Source organism: Hypomesus transpacificus, chromosome 24 (assembly GCF_021917145.1).
Source record: "Hypomesus transpacificus isolate Combined female chromosome 24, fHypTra1, whole genome shotgun sequence".
Taxonomy (NCBI): domain Eukaryota; kingdom Metazoa; phylum Chordata; class Actinopteri; order Osmeriformes; family Osmeridae; genus Hypomesus; species Hypomesus transpacificus.
In genome coordinates this window covers 2421174-2441090 of record NC_061083.1, presented here as the reverse complement: position 1 = coordinate 2441090, position 19917 = coordinate 2421174, and the positions used below count along the sequence as shown (strand labels likewise).

The 19917-nt window shown below is 47.1% G+C and overlaps 3 protein-coding genes across 3 annotated transcripts in view; 1 reads left to right on the top strand and 2 right to left on the bottom strand.

The window, feature by feature from the left end:
- The window catches only part of LOC124486869 (teneurin-2-like), a 127365-nt gene extending 124500 nt beyond the window's left edge, over positions 1-2865 (top strand). The window contains 2 exon segments of the mRNA XM_047048748.1: positions 30-160; positions 538-2865. Of these exon segments, the coding sequence (XP_046904704.1) occupies positions 30-160; positions 538-1275 (869 nt within the window). The 3' untranslated portion in view covers positions 1276-2865.
- Positions 2866-3668: 803 nt separating this feature from the next.
- Positions 3669-9230, bottom strand: LOC124486573 (cysteine-rich and transmembrane domain-containing protein 1-like). Its single transcript, XM_047048272.1, has 3 exons — positions 9065-9230; positions 5589-5911; positions 3669-4631 (listed from the first exon to the last, which is right to left on the bottom strand). The coding sequence occupies exons 2-3, from the start codon at positions 5890-5892 to the stop codon at positions 4528-4530; spliced, it is 408 nt and encodes a 135-aa protein (XP_046904228.1). The 5' UTR covers positions 5893-5911; positions 9065-9230; the 3' UTR covers positions 3669-4527.
- Positions 9231-14327: 5097 nt separating this feature from the next.
- eif4ebp3l (eukaryotic translation initiation factor 4E binding protein 3, like) lies at positions 14328-19692 on the bottom strand. The gene is made up of 3 exons (XM_047048435.1): positions 19230-19692; positions 16788-16967; positions 14328-14929 (listed from the first exon to the last, which is right to left on the bottom strand). The coding sequence occupies exons 1-3, from the start codon at positions 19360-19362 to the stop codon at positions 14901-14903; spliced, it is 342 nt and encodes a 113-aa protein (XP_046904391.1). The 5' UTR covers positions 19363-19692; the 3' UTR covers positions 14328-14900.
- Between the last annotated feature and the right edge of the window lie 225 nt (positions 19693-19917).

Genomic DNA, 19917 nt, shown 5'->3' with positions numbered 1-19917 from the left:
GAACATCTGCTCTGGCTCCTGTGCTGCAGATGTGAAAAGCTGGCTGGTGATGTTCGGTTTCCAGCTCAGCAACATCATCCCAGGCTTCCCTCGCCACTCTCTCTACTTCGTAGACCCGCCGTATGAACTGCAGGCCAGCCAGGATTGTGAGAACGGACAGGTCAGTCTGGTACTGTAGGACCGCAGATCACTTGAAGCCAGGGCTCCTTGATTCATGCATAAGAGCATCCTATTAGACTTGAAAATAGGTTTAAGCTGCACAACACGTTGAGGAAAGGTCCGAAAGTATTAAAGTAAACCTATTTGTTTTTATCTCCTACCCCATACCTCTCCTGTCCCTAATCCCCCCCTGAATCCGACTTAACCCCACCCTATCCATTACCCCTAACCCTCCCTCATCCCACCCCCTAACACCCTGACCCTAACCCCCCTAACCCCCTGACCCTAACCCCCCTAACCCCATGACCCTGACCCCCTGACCCTAACCCCCTGACCCTAACACCCCTGACCCCCTGACCCTAACCCTTGCTCCTGCAGCTGATCACAGGTGTCCAGCAGGCCGCCGAACGCCACAACCAGGCCTTCATGGCGCTGGAGGGACGCCTGCTCAACAAGGAGCGTCGGGGCAGCAGGGACAAGCTGGGCCACTGGTTCGGCACCAGCACCCCCATCATCGGCCGGGGCATGATGCTGGCCCTGAAGGAAGGCCGCGTGGTGGCCGGTGTGTCGGCCATGGCCAGCGAGGACAGCCGCAAGGTGGCCCTGGTCCTCAACAGCGCCCTCTACCTGGACGGCACACACTACACCCAGGACGGAAGGGACTGTCACTTCTTCGTCAAGGTGGGCGCCGCCGACAGCGACTTACTGGCGCTGGGCCTGACCAACGGGCGCAAGGCGCTGGAGGGCGGCATCAACGTGACGGTGAGCGGGCGCTCCAGGAGGGGCGCCACAGTGGAGTTTGCCGTGCCGTCGCTGGCGCTCACGGTGCGCTACGGCCTGGCGCCGGACGTGGCGGACGAAGAGAAGGTGCGCCTGCTGGAGCTGGCGAGGCAGAGGGCGCTGGCGGGCGCCTGGGCCCGGGAACAGCAGCGGGCGCGGGACGGCAAGGAGGGCGGGCGGCTGTGGACGGAGGGGGAGAAGCAGCAGCTGCTGACCACGGGGAGGGTCCAGAGCTACGACGGCTACTACGTCCTGCCTGTGGAGCAGTACCCCGAACTGGCCGACAGCAGCTCCAACATTCAGTTCCTGAGACAGAACGAGATGGGCAAGAGGTAACAGCCCTGCTGGACTTAGTATGTGGGACTGGCACTCCACATCGGCTTCTGTCCTCGTCTCCTTCCCGTCACTTCTCCCCTTTTCCTCCTCCTCTTTCTCCCTTTGCCCTCCCTGATTCCTCGAGCCTCTCTCTTCTCCCTGATGTCGCGGAGAACACACCCAACAAACGGGGTTACTCACTGAACACTGCAGGGACTTTTGAAAAGAAGAACTTATCTGAGACAAGTCTTTATCGTTCATTTAACTGCCACAGGCAAAAAAGCGAGTGTTTATTTGAGCGTTTCTTTGTAGAAAACAGACTTTGAAGAAATGGAAAAGAAGCACTGACCAACTTTGAAGAGGTAAATTGTTGCTTAATGAATAAGAAGATTCCCCTTTTTAAAAAAGATATTGATATTTTCACCCATATTTTTTGGGTCCCATTGTGGATGTGCGGTGACAGACTGAACCAGGGCAGAGTTGTGTTGTCCTGGCTTCTCCCCTGGGGCCTGTCTCCCAAATGAACTGTAGGCAAAAGGGACCAATAAGGAGACAGAGCCACCAGAGTACATCCGATCACAACACTGGATCAAAGGAGAACATCAACGACGACAAGCACTGGAAACGTCAGTTGTGAAATGCTGTAAACGTCGAGTCATCTCACTGTCTCAGGCCTCCCATTCTCCACCACAGAAACGTCCTTGGCTCCAGCAGTATATATTAACTATCAACACTGAACTAACGGCATCCTTAAATATGTTAAAAAGGTTATCGACTTAGATAAAACACTTTCTTAAAAAAAAACACAAAGTGGAAAAATCAATGGCTATATCACACTCGATTGTTTTTATTTGAAAAGGAGTAGAGGAAATATACTACTTAATATGTGTCAGACCACAGGTCAGAGTGTTGCCTATACTCTAGATGCAGTAGTTTTGTACGTTTCAGTCGCAGTAGAATCGTGAGACTTTCACAAAGGCACTTCTGTACAGAACGACCAACAAAACACCCACACCAAGTCCGGAAAACATGCGCAACTAGTATCAAAAACTATTTATTTTCGACTTTATTCTTTATTAATTTATTTATTATTGTTAGTACTATATGACAATCATGAAGGAGCCACCAGTTTTATTCAAGAAACCGAGCATTAACTGCTTAATTAATTTTCTTTTGTAAAATATGTAATAAATGTTCATTAGGGTTTTTTTTTGTTGATTGATTTACATTTTCTGTCAGAGCAAATACTAGTCACACTCAAAAATAATAATTTACGTATGAAAGTGTTTTAAAATGGTTTATACTTTAAATAAAGTCTTTAAAACTGTGAAACCTGTTTTTCAAAATATATCTCGATGTACAGTGTATAGACTTACCTTTATGCAGCACAGTAGAACATTGTCGAGAATATCAAGTTTTATATTTCTAAGAGGAAGTGGCTTGTAACGTGCAAACCTTTAGCTGGTATTACTACTCTAGAGTTCTGTGACTCTCTAATATCCCATATCTACAGTGTCCACCCCCTAATGGTTGTTTTCCACGGTTTGTTTTGGTTCGGATGCAGAGATCTTGCTGTCCTAGGTCCCCATACATCGTAGTCAAGGATCCTAGTCACTGTGAAGAGACTCGTGGTGGATGTCATAATGTACCAAATCAGTATTAACGAAGGAACGTGGTTCTTATACACTCACTGAAACGAGGCTCTTCGGGGTATCTTATCAATAAAAAATGTAATTGTTTACCTCTGTTCTGTCCCTGTGTCTGGTGTGTCAACTCTGTGTTAAGTCTGTGTCAACGCTGTGTTAACTTGCACTCTGAGGCTGTTCCTCCCACCACGGTGTCTTCCACGTCTGTCTCTTTCTCTCCCTTCTTTTTTTGGGTATGCTCCACCCCTTCCTGATCTATATGTGATGAGCAGTTGTCCAGTGTTGCTCTAATTGGCTGTTCCAGGTCTGTTCTGGACTGACCCACTGTGCTGTTCCAGGTCTGTTCTGGACTGAAACACTGTGCTGTTCCAGGTCTGTTCTGGACCGACACATTCTGCTGTTCCAGGTCTGTTCTGGACTGAAACACCGTGCTGTTTCAGGTCTGTTCTGGACTGAAACACTGTGCTGTTCCAGGTCTGTTCTACAACAGCATCAGGTGCCAGCCTGCGAAACAGAAACCCCCACAGCACTGAGGCAAGGTCACATTCCAGTCAGTTATAAATAAACACATAGACAAACACACGGATCTATAATACACACACACACAAACACCCACTCCCTCACTCTGTCTGTCACACACACACACAGTCACAAACACAGCTTCAATAGTCAGTTTCCATAAGGTTCTAACAGGGACATGTGTTCTCCCTCGCCAAACATACACACACAAATACAGATATGCATCACAGGCATGAAACGTCAGACGGGTTTTTTAGTCTCGGGAATAATTTATTCTTAATGCAAGATTCTCAAGTCAAGCAAAGGCATTTACCAAGTCATTTGGTTTCATCAGTTTATCTGGATTTCACAATTATTTATTTTACATGTCAAAGAAACGCGTGTTAAAAACAACAATGAAATCAGACTTGTTAAGGTCAGCATGATAACAACATTGCAGGCATCGAGAATACAGTCAATCGAACATAAATCGCCTTCAAAAATGCATTCAGTTTATTGTCATTTGATTCAGCTTAAGACAGACATCAGCAACCACAGCTATTGTGAAAACACAAAGGAGACTTTTCAAGCAATAACCTTCATAACGAGGTGACCATGAAGCACTGTGGAATCCAGTAGTATTGGTATCTATGGGGGGGGGGGGGCCAGGAAGTGCATAGGAGTTACGTTTGCAGTATGACCGTGCAAATGTTTAGGACGGGGTGGGACAGCGAAGGCAGGTGAAGTATCTTACACAGGTGATAAGATATTAAAGTGCCAAGGAAAAGTGATCACTACACAAGCCTGAGATCTGTCTGTCTGTCTGGGTGTGTGTACGTGCATGTGTACATGCGTGACTACGCAAAAAAAACATGTGAGTATCCATCAAAGTGTGTGTGTGTGTGTTTTCTTATCTACAGTACAGAGCCTGAGATTAAGGGGATGCTTAGAAGCTTTATGAGGTCAGCTGCTAAGGAGTAGCCCCGAGGATGAGAGGGGGAGGGGGCAGTGGAGGTGATGTTGGAGGGGGGGGGGGGGAGGAGGGGGGAGGGCGGGACTGGAGGAAGGTTAAGGCTCAGAGGGAGACAGGCACAGAGAGGGGAGACTTGGGGTCGGGGGTCGGGGAGCGTTATGTCAGCATGTCCCACAGGCAGCAGCAACAGAGGGCCGTCCAGCAGGCGGTGAGACACGTGTCTCCGGTGTCGTCTCTCCTCCTCTCCTCCACCACGTACACTACAGACAGAGGGGGGGGGGGGGGGTTATCGTTCACATTTAGACACCGGTTCTGTTACTAGGCCTGCCTAACCCCTGTGTTTCAAAGTTTCAAGCATCGCTTTCCGTTGCCGTGGTGTATTCATCGCGGCCCTCGACCCATCTGCAAATACAGTGCAGTTACATAACCAGCGACAACAGAGCAGAAGAGGTCTGGTGTACACAGTCTCTGTCTCACACAGACACAAGCATTCACACACAGGGGTTTAGACACACTGCTGCCTGGAAGCCCTTTCAGACAACCAGGCAGACACAGACAGACAGACAGACAGACAGACAGACAGACAGACAGACAGACAGACAGACAGACAAGCAGGCAGTAGGTATACAGAAAAGTCAGACAGATCGACAGTCAGTCGGAAAGCCAGACAGGCAGAATGTGTCTGTTTCCTTCTGTCTATCAGTCCTCTTTCTCTCTGTTTGTGATTGGTCATGCATATGGAGATACCTGCATAAGGAGACACCTGTTCTCTCTCCTTTATTGATACCGTACAAAGACAGTGTTCTCCATAGTGACTTAAGGGCTGTGGAATTGTGGGTGTCTCCCTGAGAACCAGCTGGAGCCCAGATAAAGCTTATTCATAGCCGCTCTCTGGACTCTGATATGGAACAGTTCAATAAAGCAGAATAAACACAGCAATGTTTATCATGAACTGATATGTGGATTAATCGTTCTCTCAGAACGTCACACGGGCACGTCAGGAAGTTACCTTTCACCTGTCATGTGACGAGCAGGCACGACAAAGCCTATTGTGTGGTGCGTGTGAGTGTACTGACTCCTGTGCTCTAAGGAGTAGACCAAAAAAAAAATTTGCATACCCCGTTTGAATATTCTCTGGAAGGCTAGTTTGTTACCTTTCTCTGTGCTAAAATGAAGTTAGCCTATGAAGGCTAAAGAAGCTAGCATGTGGCACCCACCTGTGTTCTTAGGAGCCTCTCCATACATTGGACCAGGAGGGGGGCCCCCCTGCCAGCCGGGCTGTGGCTGCCCAGGGTAGCCTTGGTAAGGGGGCTGTCCAGGGCCGCCCGGGTAAGGGCCTCCAGGCCCCATGGGCCCAGGCGGGTAGTTGGGGTAGGCCGGGTTGGGCTGGTCCATGTTGACAGGGTAGCCCTGGGGAGGGTAGCCCTGGGGAGGGTAGCCTTGAGGAGGGTAGCCTTGGGCGGGGTACCCTGGGGCTGTGGGGCCAGGGCCCGTGTACGGAGGAGGCTGCTCAAAGTTCATCTGAAGACCTGAGAGTCACCTAGACAGAGAGAGAGAGAGATGTCGTATCTGTTAATCTGGTATTTTCAGGAGGCACAGAGAGAGGAAGATAGTGTGTGCGCGTGTGTTTAGGGACCTGCACTTCAGGCTCACATTAAGGGGGGGGTATTCCCAGAGATTACCTAATTACCTCCTCAGAACATTTTCTTGATGATGCACCCATTGCCATGGACACAATGCCACCATGCATCTACACAACATAGACAACTTCCTGATCGTTGTGCAATGTTCTTTGTGTAGCCAAGGTTTTGAAAGCGTGACCAAACACCTCAATTTCAGTCTAGCTCTCCCCTTCATAAATATAAACTAGTGTAATGATAACAGCTTTCAAGTGAAAAGGTGTCTGTGTTTGTTTCATGAATATTCATTTTGGGGCTTCCTGAAATGTTTGAAGTAAAACAGGATGAACGCTGTAATTTTCCACACACAAGCTCTCTCTCTGTGATGACAAAACTGCACCCCTTAAAGGACACCTCTACATCACTAATTCCTTCTAATGTTTTTAACTACTATGGGTAAAAGAAAAAAAGAAGTTTAACACCAAATGGTAATAAAAATACCTTGAGGGAAATAATAGTATGAATCAAGCCCAGGATTAATATGCGTGGCTGTGCGCGAGTAATAAACCTACCATTTTCATGCCGAAAATTCGTGTTGGTGTTTAGTAACTTTTTAAGCATGCTATATCCTTATTAATGACACCTTTAGGCTTAGCCACAGCCCTTTGCTCACCATATTTCCCTTTCAGTAAATAGTTAGCCATGTATGCAGTGTTGAGCAGGGGTTAACAACCTGTCTGGCTCCCACACTGGGCCTTTGTATCATGTTACTGTCTTTCTTGTAGCTATGATAGGGAGTTGATCCAGAGAGCACAACCTGCAGCGTTTTTGGATAACGGTATATTGACACCGTTGACACAATTGGACACAAGCTCAGCTTAGACCACTGAAGGAAAATAACCCATTTGAACCATGAGTATTACCCAATGGCTGTGTCGGTGCCTGTGAATGTGATCACATCATGATTCACACACTGATGGGAATCGTACGAGGTGCGGTCTAATCAGTACATAAAGCAATCAGCCGTCAGGGCCCAGTCTGTGGCCACGCCCCCGCCCGTCCCGTCACTGGGTTACACCGCAGGCTGACAGGGTCAGACACAAAACATTCTTATCTGTGTATAAATGATTAACACTTGTGCTGAGGCACAACACAGGACAGCACTCTGCATGGCGGCTCAGCAGAGAGAGGGAGGGAGAGGGAAAGGGAGAGCGAGAAAAGGAGATGTTGCAGAGTAAACTGTTGATTCAGTGTTGTTCTGAGGGTTACTTGTAAACGAATCGAGCCCAGGCTGCTCTTCTTGAAGGTTATCAACGGGATCTTTGAAAGCAACTCCGATTCTTTGAAAACGTAGGCCTAGTCCTCAACCCCTAAGCCATTCGTTGGGTCACATGGTATGTTATGGGAAACTGTAAATTCCCAGGAGGGAACGCCACAACAAACGCAGTAGGGAGCAGGGACAGAGCTGTCAGTGTGATGTGTCCAACAAACCTAATGGCTTCTCCTGTCTTTCTTGCTCCCCCCCTATCAACATGTTACACCCAGCTTGAGTTCTCTCACGATACACAATCAGGGCTTTGTCTATGGGAGGAGGGCTGGAAGAGTCGATCTATTCTTCTTCTCTGCGACCAGTGGTGGAGCTGAAGAGAGCTTTTTTCTCAGCACCTCCCTCTGGTACCCTGGACGCCTGACTGTTACTAATCTCTTCTTCTTAAAGTGAAGGATTAGTAATAACCTCAGTGCTGCATCTGGGATCGTCTGATCACATACAACAGTGGACCCAGTAGTACTACGAAAACACCACAAGTGAAGACACATCATAAAAGGCTGTTACGTGAACCAGCTGCATTTCACTATTTTACTTGGGGTGGTGGAGGTAGTTTTGATCTTTGCGTAGTTTGGCTATTCTCTCTCTTTCTGTCTTTCTCTCAAGAGCACACTATTACTGTGTGTGTACGTGTGTGCATGCGTGTGTGTAGTGTCTGTCTTTGGAAGCAGTGAACCATGACATGGCATGATTGTTTTCCACAACACTGCCACGGCACACACACACAGGTCACTTGTATTCTTCACATGTAAGTCATAACTACGGCCTCCTCGAGCATAAATCTAATGTAATCCATACTGTATTGACCAAGTAAAAACAACCAAACCAAACCACCAGGGGAGTGAAAGATCAATAGAAATGTGATGATCAACGAGCTAAACGATGCCTGTACACTTCCAGGCCTCTGTAGCTCCAGGTAACACAACATCTAGCTCTTTAGTTATCTAACTGACTACCAAGACTATGGTGAGGGTCGTGGAGATCACAAGGGATCTAATTAGCAAGGAAACCATCGAGAAGAAAAAAAAATATTTGCACCTCGTCTTCATCCGTCCTTTCATCACTCTGTTCAATCTTAGGGTGATACTACAGGTCTCCAACTATGTTTGTGAGTAAATGGTTTCTTTGGGAGTGAGATGAAATGTAACACGGGCTGCTTCTCCAACTAACTACTACTAATTAATAATTCACCATGGTTATTGTGGTTGAATGGCTCGTTGAGACGCCGAGACGTTTCACGACAGGATAAGAGCATAAAATGCGATAATATGCTGATTTGGTTTTCTTCGACCAAATCGTCGGTAAATATAGCCTAATGTAAGGCATTTAAATCAAAACACGTTTAAATTCCTCACTAGCTTTGTAGTTTACAGTTCTTCCAACAAAGTTAACGGGTTTCAGTTCTTTTAAGCACGGATATCAAACAAATAGAAACATTTTAGTGCAAAACGTTGAGCAGAGCCAATACTAGCCAACGTTGGCGACCAGTCCCCATCTAAATATTGTGTTTTGATATGAGCAGAGCAGAACATTTAAGTCGTATAGCCTTGTATTTCGCAAGCAGCCTACTGTGTGTCTATAAGCCGTGGTCGCGTTAGAAGCAATAGAATGTTATTATAACAACATGATAAAACTCGCACCTGCACTGGGCCAGGGCCCAGTGGACAACGGTGTCGATTTTCTATTTTCCAGCCGGCAAGTTGATGAGCTACGTTCACGAACATAAAATAAGCCATAGACTACATACCTTATTGAAAACTGTAGTTTGGTCTTTAATTTATTGTTTGAAGTCGAAGAGTTAAAAAAATGATCCTTAAACGTGCTGTGTATTATTTCTAAATCTTTACCGCATTGTGGACCACAACCACCGCGTCTTCTCTTAAAACATAGTGCGTATCTTTTGTGTGGGGGGCCGTGACGTCATCTCGAGCAAGGGGTAGTAACTTAGCAAGGGTCGGAAAAACGGTCCCATCGCACTTACCGCTTTTTCCATTGATTGGTTAATGGCTGTGGGTGTAGCCATTCTCTACGCACCTCGATGAGAAAATAATGAAACTCATCGGTGACCAGAAATCATCTGACTGCTGGGTCGACTAAAAACACATCATAGACAGATGTGACGAAATACGCACGGAATTGAAAAATGACTGGTCAGAGCAACGTATAAAACGATGTATTTATGGACCTTGGTGGATAAATGACTGAATAAAAAAAATCAAAACAACTAAAAGAAATAGCCTATAGACGGTCACATTTAGTCGATGCATTCCACAAAAATGTATTGCATAATAAAAAAATGTTTAGTAAATTTTCTGTACTTTGTTTATCGAAGCTGCCTCTTCTAACACCATATTAAACATAGGCCTATTAGACGCTTTTTGAATCATTCACACTTGACATAAATTAAATTATTTTTATGTGGTTTAAATTTGGTGCAGTACCTAATTTAAACCACCTAGGAGCAGCATTGTCTCACTTTCGCTTGGCCAAGGCAAGCCTGCGTTGTGTTGCTGAGAAGAAGCCTAAGGAATGAATCCATTGCATGAGTCTAAGCCCTCACATTGTCCTGTGGTCAACAACCCCTTAATTATATTTAGACTGATGTAAAACATGAATCTAGGTAAATGACCTGTCACTTCCTAAAATGAGCCCCAAAAAATTGACATTTTGGGAAATAATATTTATCTTACAGCCTATCTCCCCCCCAAAATGGCTATGGTGGTTGAAATTACCTGAGATAATACTGATTGGGTTTGTACCATTCAGTCCCTGTGAGGTCTAACCACTTCAAGAAGGGAAAAGGACTGCAAAGTGAAGAAATACGACATATGACCAGGTCATGTTTAGTCAATTATTCATTTAAGTTTGTATGTTTGCATTATATGGACGCTGGAACGAACAGTAACTCAAATATTATCCGCCCAGTCTTGAAATCAACTTGTTGGAGGAAAAAAGTTTTTAATTTGGCAGTTTAATGTTCATGGTAATATTACAGCACCACAACCTCTTTGATTTAGTTTAAATGTGTCTGTAGTCTGAGTGGCCTTCATGGGTTTCTACTTTACCTTTGGGCCCTTTAGTGGAGGCCAGATCATCAAAACAGCTGATGTTGTTTATGACTATTTGGCTGTATACTACACTGTGCCAAATTTCACATTAGTAATCAAAGGTTGAGTTGAGTTATGAGATCAATTAGACCCTGGGTCAAAGTGACTCAAAGGTAATAGGTGTTAATATATCTTAAGACAATAGGAGGGTTAAACACCTAGCTGACCATTACAGTATAGTTCATCTTAAATGTCAATATTCTCTAGTGTAGCCATGAAACAGGCTACAAAAGGGCAGATATCATGCTTACCCAATACCATAACCTATCGAATCCTTCTTGCCAATGTTTAACACAGACCATTCATAATAATTACGTGCAGTAAACTGTTAAGAATAAAAATACATCCAACAGTGTCACATTCTTCAGGATACTATAAAACACACACACACATATATAAGCACACACACACCAGATTGTGAAACACAGGATCATGTGTCTTCACAGATCTGTGTGGCAGCCCTAGACAGCTGGGAAGGCCCGTCTTGGTTGAGTGACTGAACCTTGGACCAAGACATGCCCATCAATCCTTTCAGCAGGAAAACCAGTAGAAGACCTTAAAGGAAGATTAAAAAAAAGGCCCATTGTATAAAATAAGATGTGGACTATTACAGATGAAGTGTACTTAAATGGCCTTCTGCCAGAGAACGTTTGATGGCAGTGTGTCCAAATGTATGTGGGAGATGGATTGCAGATCTGCCAGACACCTCTCTGTTATCTGCTGTCTTGTGAACCCACACTGTCCCAACTGTGGCATTACATCCATTGTGTGGACCAAACCAGACCAGAAAACAAACTCAGACTCATTTGACCGTCCGCAGTCGTGTTTTGCCTATCGTCGTTTGTCTTGTTTTTATTGTGGACAACTTGATGATTGATGAAGGTGTGGTGGGCGTGGTCGTCGGCCTCTTGGTGAGACATGATGGTTCGTGCCCCTTCAGCTGTTGGTCACGGTACAGAATGTTGTCGGATGTTGTCTGCGCAGCCTCCTCCCCCTCTTTCCACCTCCCCCCCCTCCCTGTCTCTCTCAACCTATGTATAGTGAGATAGTGGGGTTTAGAGTGAACTGGTATTTGCTGGCTGGTGGTGGGGGTGAAGTAGGGGTTGGGACAATAAGACTTGCATGTCAATAAAATGAACAGACAAACGATCCCATTGATGTGAGTTGCAGGATGGCCTTACGCCCCCTGGTGGAGGAGGAGTGGAGATGAGGAGGAGTGAAGTGGTGGAGGTGAGGTGTGGAGGTGAGGAGGTGAGGAGGAGTGGAGGAGTGGAGATGAGGAGGATTGGAGGTGAGTAGGTGTGGAGGTGAGGAGGTGAGGAGGTGAGGAGGAGTGGAGGAGTGGAGGTGAGGAGGAGTGAAGTGGTAGAGGTGTGGAGGTGAGGAGGAGTGGAGGTGAGTAGGTGAGGAGGAGTGGAGGTGAGTAGGTGTGGAGGTGAGGAGGTGAGGAGGTGTGGAGGAGTGGAGGTGAGGAGGAGTGAAGTGGTAGAGATGTGGAGGTGAGGAGGAGTGGGGGCTTCACAGATGGCGTGGAATATTTCAACAGCAATCAGAGGCACATCATGTGACCTTCTGTCCACTGTCTGACCTCACCTCTGGTGTCACTCTTGTTAAAGCTCCCTATCAACATTGCTCCATCTCTAACCCGCCCTTTGCCCCATGTGATCACCCGGACCCTTACAACATGTTATTTGCTAGAATCTCTGTGTGGCAATGGATCCTTGGGTCACTCTGAATGTGTAGGGAAACATATTTTCAAAATGCAAGTCATTCTAGTGAAAGGCATTCAGATGTTGCAGATGATAGACTTCAGACCTGAGTGTTGGTGTGTGTTTGTAAGATCATGTGTGTGATCTTGATAGTCTATGTGTGTGCTCGTGTTAAATGTGCTACTATGGAATTGGTCTGTGTGAGTGTGTGTAGGTTGTTTTGCAAAGCATGTTACCCAGCTGTCCTTCTCCCCCCTGCGATTTATGATGTATGTGACTAAACATGCTGGCTGTTTACACTCATCACCATAGCGATTCGGCCAGTGCCATCAACATGGAGGTGGAGTCGACGAAAATAGCTGCTCAGACGTCCTCCCTCCCCCACTAGAGAACTGTCAGGGGACAGGAAGGAAGGTGGTGAGGGGGGGGGGGGCCTCAGGCAGATCCATGTCCCTTTTGATTAGCCCTAAAACCTACAGTATCAGCGTTAATGTACTCCGCATATATGCTTATGTAAGTAAGTGTGGGCTCGGGGTGTGTATATGCATGGACTACATAAATAGATATACCGTAAATGTCAGATACACTGACCTCTGTGTGTGTGTGTGTGTGCGTGTGTGTGTGTAAGGAGATGTGAGACCTGAACTATCAGTTCACTGTGGCCTCTTTCTGTGTAATCCCTGATGAATCAAGCTGACAGTCAAAGCTCCGTCCCTCAGAGGGGATCACTTCATCACAATCACAGGAGACGGCATGTGACCATATCCACCCAGCCAGCTGGAACCTGGCCCTGTTAACGCACGCACGCACGCACGCACGCAAGAGGCACACCGACACACACACTAACACAAACATCAGCCTGACGCGTGCACACGCAACCGCCCACGCACGCCACACCGACACACACACGCCCGCGCTCCGCAAACAATATCTACATGTTGTGCCCCCCGTACCCCCTCCAGCTGTCTCAATTCCAAACAGAACATTGCGACCCGACACACACACACACACAGCCGTGGGCTGATAGGTAGTCATGAGGTTTGGTTTGATCCTGGCGAAGCCCGGAGTGGTGTGCTGAGGTCAGCAGGTCCATGGGAGCGGAGCAGCTGCCCAGTCTGTGACCCACATCCCACAGCAGCACTGGGGGGCAGCGTGTTTTCTCAGTCTGCCTGTGGACTAGGCCCCAGTGGGAGGGGCCTGGGCTCCAGAAGCCTGCTTTGATGGTTCATATTGTCCCCAGTGGAGACGCCACTTCAAACACAAAAATCCCTACATAAACCTACTCTGGAAACATACATTGGTTTCTATCCGCTTTGATGGTCATGGGAGCAATCCAGAGAGAGGATGCAGGGATTATCCTGACTAGCTGGGTATACAATATGTCATATGGATTATAAAGGTCTGTGTCTACAGCCCTAGCTCAACTTTAAAGCCCAGCTCTGACCTAACTTCAACATCCCTAACCTAACCCTCGTACCAAGGTCTCACTCTAGTGGCCAGGCCGAACCCAACTTTAGTCCTAGAGCCCTGCTCTAACTGTCTATTCCTCCATGGTGGATAGGTGCTATGCATGCATGGGATCGTTGTATCCCTTCTTCAGAACGTGTTCTCCTGTTCCTGTAGAACCCGCCTGGTTAGACTGTGTTCAAGATCTGTCTTGGGTGTCATGCTCTGAGACTTCCATGTGGGAGAGATCACTGTTGAAGCCTGGAATGTGTGGCTTTGTTTACGGTCCCGTCCACGTGGTTATGTTTCCATACACGTCCACCCAGTGCCTTATGTAAGCGGGGGTTAACCTGTTCCTTAACTTCAGTGTGGCTGTTCTATTTTGACACTGCAGTGTGGAACGGCCTCGCCTTGAAGGACTGTCCTAAGGTCGCTCACGAAATCAGTGTTTGGTCATTTGAATTGTAATTGCATTTTTTTCCTCAACTCAATGTTTTAGTCAACATTGCATCATAGGGCAGAGCAAAGGACATGTTATGACACAGGTTTATTGTTGATGTTTATTATGTTATGTTTCTGATAAGAGGAGGCAATGCAGTCGTGTAACACAGGTGTGTCTCATGGCTGTACATTTAAGTAGGTCAGACAGACAAACGTTTCCAGGTGATTCAAATGAAAATGATAGGGTAAGCTTGTTACCAGTCTCTAAACATGAGTGTTGTATTTCGTCAGAAATCACGTAACTCAATTTCATGTTTGTTTTTGTCATTTTTATTTTCCAGAGACCTTATTCCTCCTTCAGAACACAAGGAAGAGCTCATCCACAGCCTGTCTGAACTTAACTCCTCTGGGTCAAGGACCAACTTGCATACGCCTCCAAAACGGAGGAAAACTCTTAAAAAAAAACAATTTTGGCAACACAGCCCTTAGCAAACATCCCTGCTTTACAAGTACTTTTCTTGAATCCCTCCCTCCCCGTTAAAAAATATAAAGTACCATAGTCATATTTACAACACTGGAAAAAAATGTCCAGCAAATAATCTGATCCTTTCTTCCAGTTCCAACTCGAAGTCTGCAACCAGTCCTCTATTAAAACACCCTTTTGCACTTAACTTACTTTTTTTTTGTTTTTTTTTTTTTTTGTTAGAACTCAGGGAGTCAACAACTCCCAATAAGCTTCCTTTTTTCCCTCTTTTTGGTTCCTCAAAAATATGTTTGAAAAAAACGCAAGAAAGTTGAAAAAGAGTGTGCAAGGCGTGCGGGTCACGAGAGACAGCCGAGGTGTTCCAAAACAGCTCTTCACAGGAACCCCAACTGGAGCTCACATGTCCATCTCAAACTGGCTGTCGTCTGCGAGGGCAGAGGGAGAGAGAGGTTAGCCATCACAGACAGACAAGGAATCTTTACTTGTCGGTACACAGTCCTACCACACCCAAATAACGGCCATCCTGCAACTCACATCAATGGGATAGTTTGTCTGTTCATTTTATTGACATGCAAGCCTTATTGTCCCAACCCCTACTTCACCCCCCCCCCCCCCACCACCACCACCCAGCAAATACCAGGTCACTCTAAACCCCACCATCTCACTATACATAGGTTGAGAGAGAGACGGGGAGGGAGGGAGGGGGGGGGGGGAGGTGGAAAGAGGGGGAGGAGGCTACGCCTCATCTCCAAAGTCAACATTCTGTCCCGTGACCACTGAAGCTGAAGGGGCATGAACCGTCATGTCTCACCAAGAGGCCGATGACCACGCCTTCCATCTCCGCTCATAGCTAGCTGATAACCCCAAGATAACAACGTGGACTGATAGACCAACGGCCTCCCATCTCAAAACAACGACAATTGTCCGTAAGAGTCAGCTTGGACCCTCCAGATAACCAGCAGGCAGGGAGCTCACTGGGGGAGACGCAGAGAGCGAGGTGCCCAGAACCAGATACACAAGCAGCACAATCTAACAACAGGTACAGACCGTAAAGTGGGCCGTGGGTGTGGTGTGTTGCGGTCACTTCTACGACTCTTACGCAGGCTAGCTCAGGTCCGAAAGGCAGCCCTGGCCTAGTTCAGCTCGAGTGTTAAAACCCAGCTGCATTCCAGGAGAGCCACAGCCACTGGTGGACTAGAATAGCACGCGGTGCTAATGGCTGAGAACCCTGCCGCTTCGCCTCCTGCCCCAGCGCTCGGCGAGACGAGCCTCGCTCAGGTTCTGATTCGGGCCAGGCCAGCACTGGGGTGAAACGAGTACACGTTTCTACTGCTCTTACAAGCAGAGAGCCAACCATGTCAAGCACTGCCCGCACGGTCCTCCGCAGGCCTGCAGCTGCAGAGCATGGACATGTCTAGTGGCAGCTAGCAAAACTTGCCAAACTCGGCTCAAGAGAACAGGCACAACAGCAGTTCCCTTCGAGGTTTGTCACAGAAATCGAGGTAGGCATCCAGATAAACACTCATGCAGTGTCGGGTAAATGCATCCAGCCTGGATGATTTACCCATAGACCTGGCACACAGCTGCCCACAGGCCACAGCTGCAGCGCATGAACATGTCGAGTGGCTACTGGCATGACTTAAAACACAAACCCTGTTCAAAATTCCCCTGCCGTATACTTATGGAACAGACACAAACACTTGAGGCGTGTACCTAAGCACAAGCAGGGAGGATAAACAGTGTGGTAGGTTGTCATGAGAACAGGAAGAGCAGGAGTTAACTCTGCTTCCAGGTAGCGAGGCTCTCCTCTAGGGTTCAGGACATAAAGCCCAGGGTTGGCTCTGGGAACTGGATCCTGTTTGTACTTGTCAGGTCTCGCCTCCACCTCCCCTCAGCGTACGGGATGTCATGCATGGAGTTCTCTCCATCTGATAACACTTCCTATAGTGTGTGTGTGTGTGTGTGTGTGTGATGCATGGAGTTTAGGGTTTCCCATAGCACAGTTTTGTTGTTGTTTTGAAATCGCGATATCCGCCGTGTTACTCTGTCCTGTTTTCTCCCTTCCATTCCAAAACGCCAGTCTCCCTTTTCTGCAGAACGCATTAGTCTATCGCACAAACTATCCCCCGTCGCACCCCCCCCCCCCCCCTCGCATTAGTCTGTCGGACAAACTACCTACCACCTTAACTAAAACATGTTCTGCGGGAAACCCTGGAGTCTCTGTCCATCTCTTAAGACTTCCTAAGGGTGGGTGTGTGTGTGCATGAGAGAGGGATTATTCACCAGCCAGGTCTTTCTCCTCCTCCTCCTCCATTTCTTCCTTCAGCTCCTGGAGCTTGCCCAGGGGGTGCAGGGCCGGAACAGTGACCCCGGGGATTTGGGGGAGGCAGCATGGAGGGGTGCGGGCGATGGGTGAGTTTCGACAGTCCAAGAGAAACTTCCTGTCGTAAATGATGCGGGTTCCTGTATGAGAAAGAGAGAAGGGGGGGGGGGGGGGGGGGCATTAGGGTTTAGATAATTTTGTTACAAGTTTCTGCATTATAAGCAAGAAGGTCTCAAAAAACAATGTAATCTTATGACAGATGAATTTAGCAGATTGTGTTCTGTCAGTCATTGTTGTCTTCCATCTAAGTTTTTTGCAACCAGAAATCATTTCCTGCCGGGGTGGGTTGCAACAGTAGGGAGGTTCCTCTTAGGCTTTTGAGGAAAGTTAAAAGACATTGGCCAGCGGCCTTCATATGAAGTGTGTGTGTGTGTGTATATATATACGTGTCCCTACGGCCCCATGGCCTGGGCTGCTGGACACATACCAAACACGCCCTGTTCTGAGCACAAGGATGAAGGGGGAGCTGTGGGTTGGCACAGCAGAGTCTGTTCTAGGAATCTCAAACACAAACACATTCTCTCCCAGGGCCAGGCCAGGGGTTAAGGCTGTTGGGTAGCTGCACAGGGGGACTACGGGGGGGGGGGGGGGGGGGGGGGGCAGGTATGCAGGCCCCGACCACCAGCACGGTCCCACAGGCCGTGTCTGTTTAAATCTCTGGATTCTCCTGGGTGCTGACGTGACAGAAGGCCGACAGCCAGTGACGCGTCGTGTTGTGGCGTTTCTGGTGAAGTTTGCCCAGGACAAGACCACGAGGCCGGGGAGTGGCCGGTTCCCCTTTGTAACTCCACACCGGAGTTTGAACTGTTCCAGGACTGTATCAGTTCCCTATGCGTCACACCAGTCAAAAACATGTTATGTAATCACTGCCTGTTGTACTGAACAAAAGGGGAGTGTGAGAGAGAGAGAGAGAGAGAGAGAGAGAGAGAGAGAGAGAGAGAGAGAGAGAGAGAGAGAGAGGGGTGGAGGGGTAGAGAAAAAGAGGAATGCTAGTTAGCTGCACCCATGCAATGGTTGCTAACGTAGCTATGCAGGCTAGTTATGCAAAGGGGCCCAACTCTAAACAGTCTTGTCCAATCTCTTTGTTCAGTGGAAACTTACCCTCAACGTGATCTTATGTTACATCAGACAAGACGGCAGAGCCCACCAGGCACGACAGGCTGTCACAACAGCAGGCCCACGTTCACAACCCAAGCAAGGGCTAGCATTTATGCAAACATGTCGATAAGCAACAGTGGCTAGTCCCTGTCAGAAAAGGGGGTGGGGCGAAATGTGTCCACATTCAACCATAATGTATATAGGGGCCGACAGTTCAATATGGGGGAACTACAAACACAAGATTTTCATAAGTCCAACCTTCCTTCCCCCTCCTGAGGCCTCCTAAAAAGTAACCGTTCTGAGAAAAAGACGAGGGGTTCACGCTATTCCTTCCTTTCTCTTACTTGGCTTGTTGCTAATATCTCCCCTCTTTCCCACATCCACCTTTCATTTCCGTTCCTAGAACAGAATGTTCTTTATAATTCCTGAATTGCAGTGGAGAGAGATGAGGTGGGGGTGTACATTTTGCTATCCACTCCCCTCCACCTCCCAATCATCTTGCAGCTCTGCCTGCAGCAGTCACATGGCCATGTGTCAACAACTCCAAACATCTTATTGTGGTGTACTTTTCAGTGTTTGCTAAACACAGACCAGACAACAATTCCTAACCTCTTGTATTCCATAGCCAACAGGTGCCTAACCTTGTTTCAAAAAAAATATCCATCTTCTCTCACTCACCTAGTCTCTATTTACATAATGCAACTGTTTTGGTGCTGTTAGCCTACTTGATCTCATGCAACATATCAAAATGCCTTTGATTAGTCACCATACCAACAGCCACTCTTAAACATTTGACGTTCCACACGCATTTACATGAAGTAAACTTTATATCAGTCACAATTCAAGTAAGAAGTAAGCCTTTTGACGTTACTGAAAACGTGGATTAAACTTGCGTGTTTAACAGCCTACCATATTGTTTGCACGTTCACCACGTCAACAATAACAAGTTATAGCTTGCTAGCAGCTAGGTCAAAGAATAATGCACTGATGCTGTCAGGCGCGTGGCAGTTGTTTACTGTCTGACATGCATGGGTGCAGAATAACATTAGATGCAGCACAAAGAAAACCGATCCATAACACGAGAAACATCCGACATTCAAATTTGAAATGTTGACGTACACGCTCGATCAATTACTAAACTAAATTCCAATCCACTCTCGCAACAGGTCTCATAGCAGTTAGCTTCATGTTAGCGAACAACACAGATAAACTTACAGCCAACTAGACTGGGTTTAGACACTTACCCCCGGGTGTTGTAGAGAACAGTGTCCCTCCAGGTGTTTGACTGTAGCAGTCGGGCAGCTGGGACCAGTCCTTGAGAGTAAGAACCCGTGTGGGAATGGGACAGCTCTTCACCTGTTTGGTGTTGGTTGACATCGTGGAGGTCTTGCACAAAGATGTTGTTGGTAATTGCCTTCTTGGGCCGCCTGAGTTTAGGCTTGCAAATCTGGTTGCCTCTTCTAGCTAGCTAGCTAGTACCTAAAACAAGTAAGAAAACAAGATTGTCCTTGTTTTATAATATTCAAAAACAGCTGAAAAGTTGGTAAACAAGCTACACACGCTTATTTAACTAGCTGTTACGGAAAATGTCGAGGGCGTCGGCTCTCTAATCATAAGAATATTTGAGTTTGCTCGTTTGACTGTTGTGACCATGTGCGAGTAGGCTATTTAACATAACAGCGAGAAGTGACTCGGGTGGTGACGTGACAGCTATCACAGACAACGAGTCACGTGGCGCTGTTTCAGCAATTGCGCTCTGCTCACCCACGAACCATGTTACTTAATTACATTATATTGATTTAATATATTATTGTATGTGCACACACGACCCTTACTCGGTAACCCATGAAAAGTTTAAGGGAGCAAAATAGATGTGCATTCGATCAAGTAAAGAAAGCCACTGGACACAATTGGGACGGGCAGTAGCACGAT

Excerpts from the sequence above, each read along its gene's own strand:
- LOC124486573 (XM_047048272.1), bottom strand. The coding sequence starts at position 5,892 with ATGAACTTTGAGCAGCCTCCTCCGTACACGGGCCCTGGCCCCACAGCC. Across the intron at positions 4,632-5,588 it reads AGAGGCTCCTAAGAACACAG|TGTACGTGGTGGAGGAGAGG; the intron begins GTGGGTGCCACA and ends CTCTGTCTGTAG.
- eif4ebp3l (XM_047048435.1), bottom strand. The coding sequence starts at position 19,362 with ATGTCAACCAACACCAAACAGGTGAAGAGCTGTCCCATTCCCACACGG. Across the intron at positions 16,968-19,229 it reads GTTCTCTACAACACCCGGGG|GAACCCGCATCATTTACGAC; the intron begins GTAAGTGTCTAA and ends TTTCTCATACAG. Across the intron at positions 14,930-16,787 it reads GGAGGAGAAAGACCTGGCTG|ACGACAGCCAGTTTGAGATG; the intron begins GTGAATAATCCC and ends CTGCCCTCGCAG.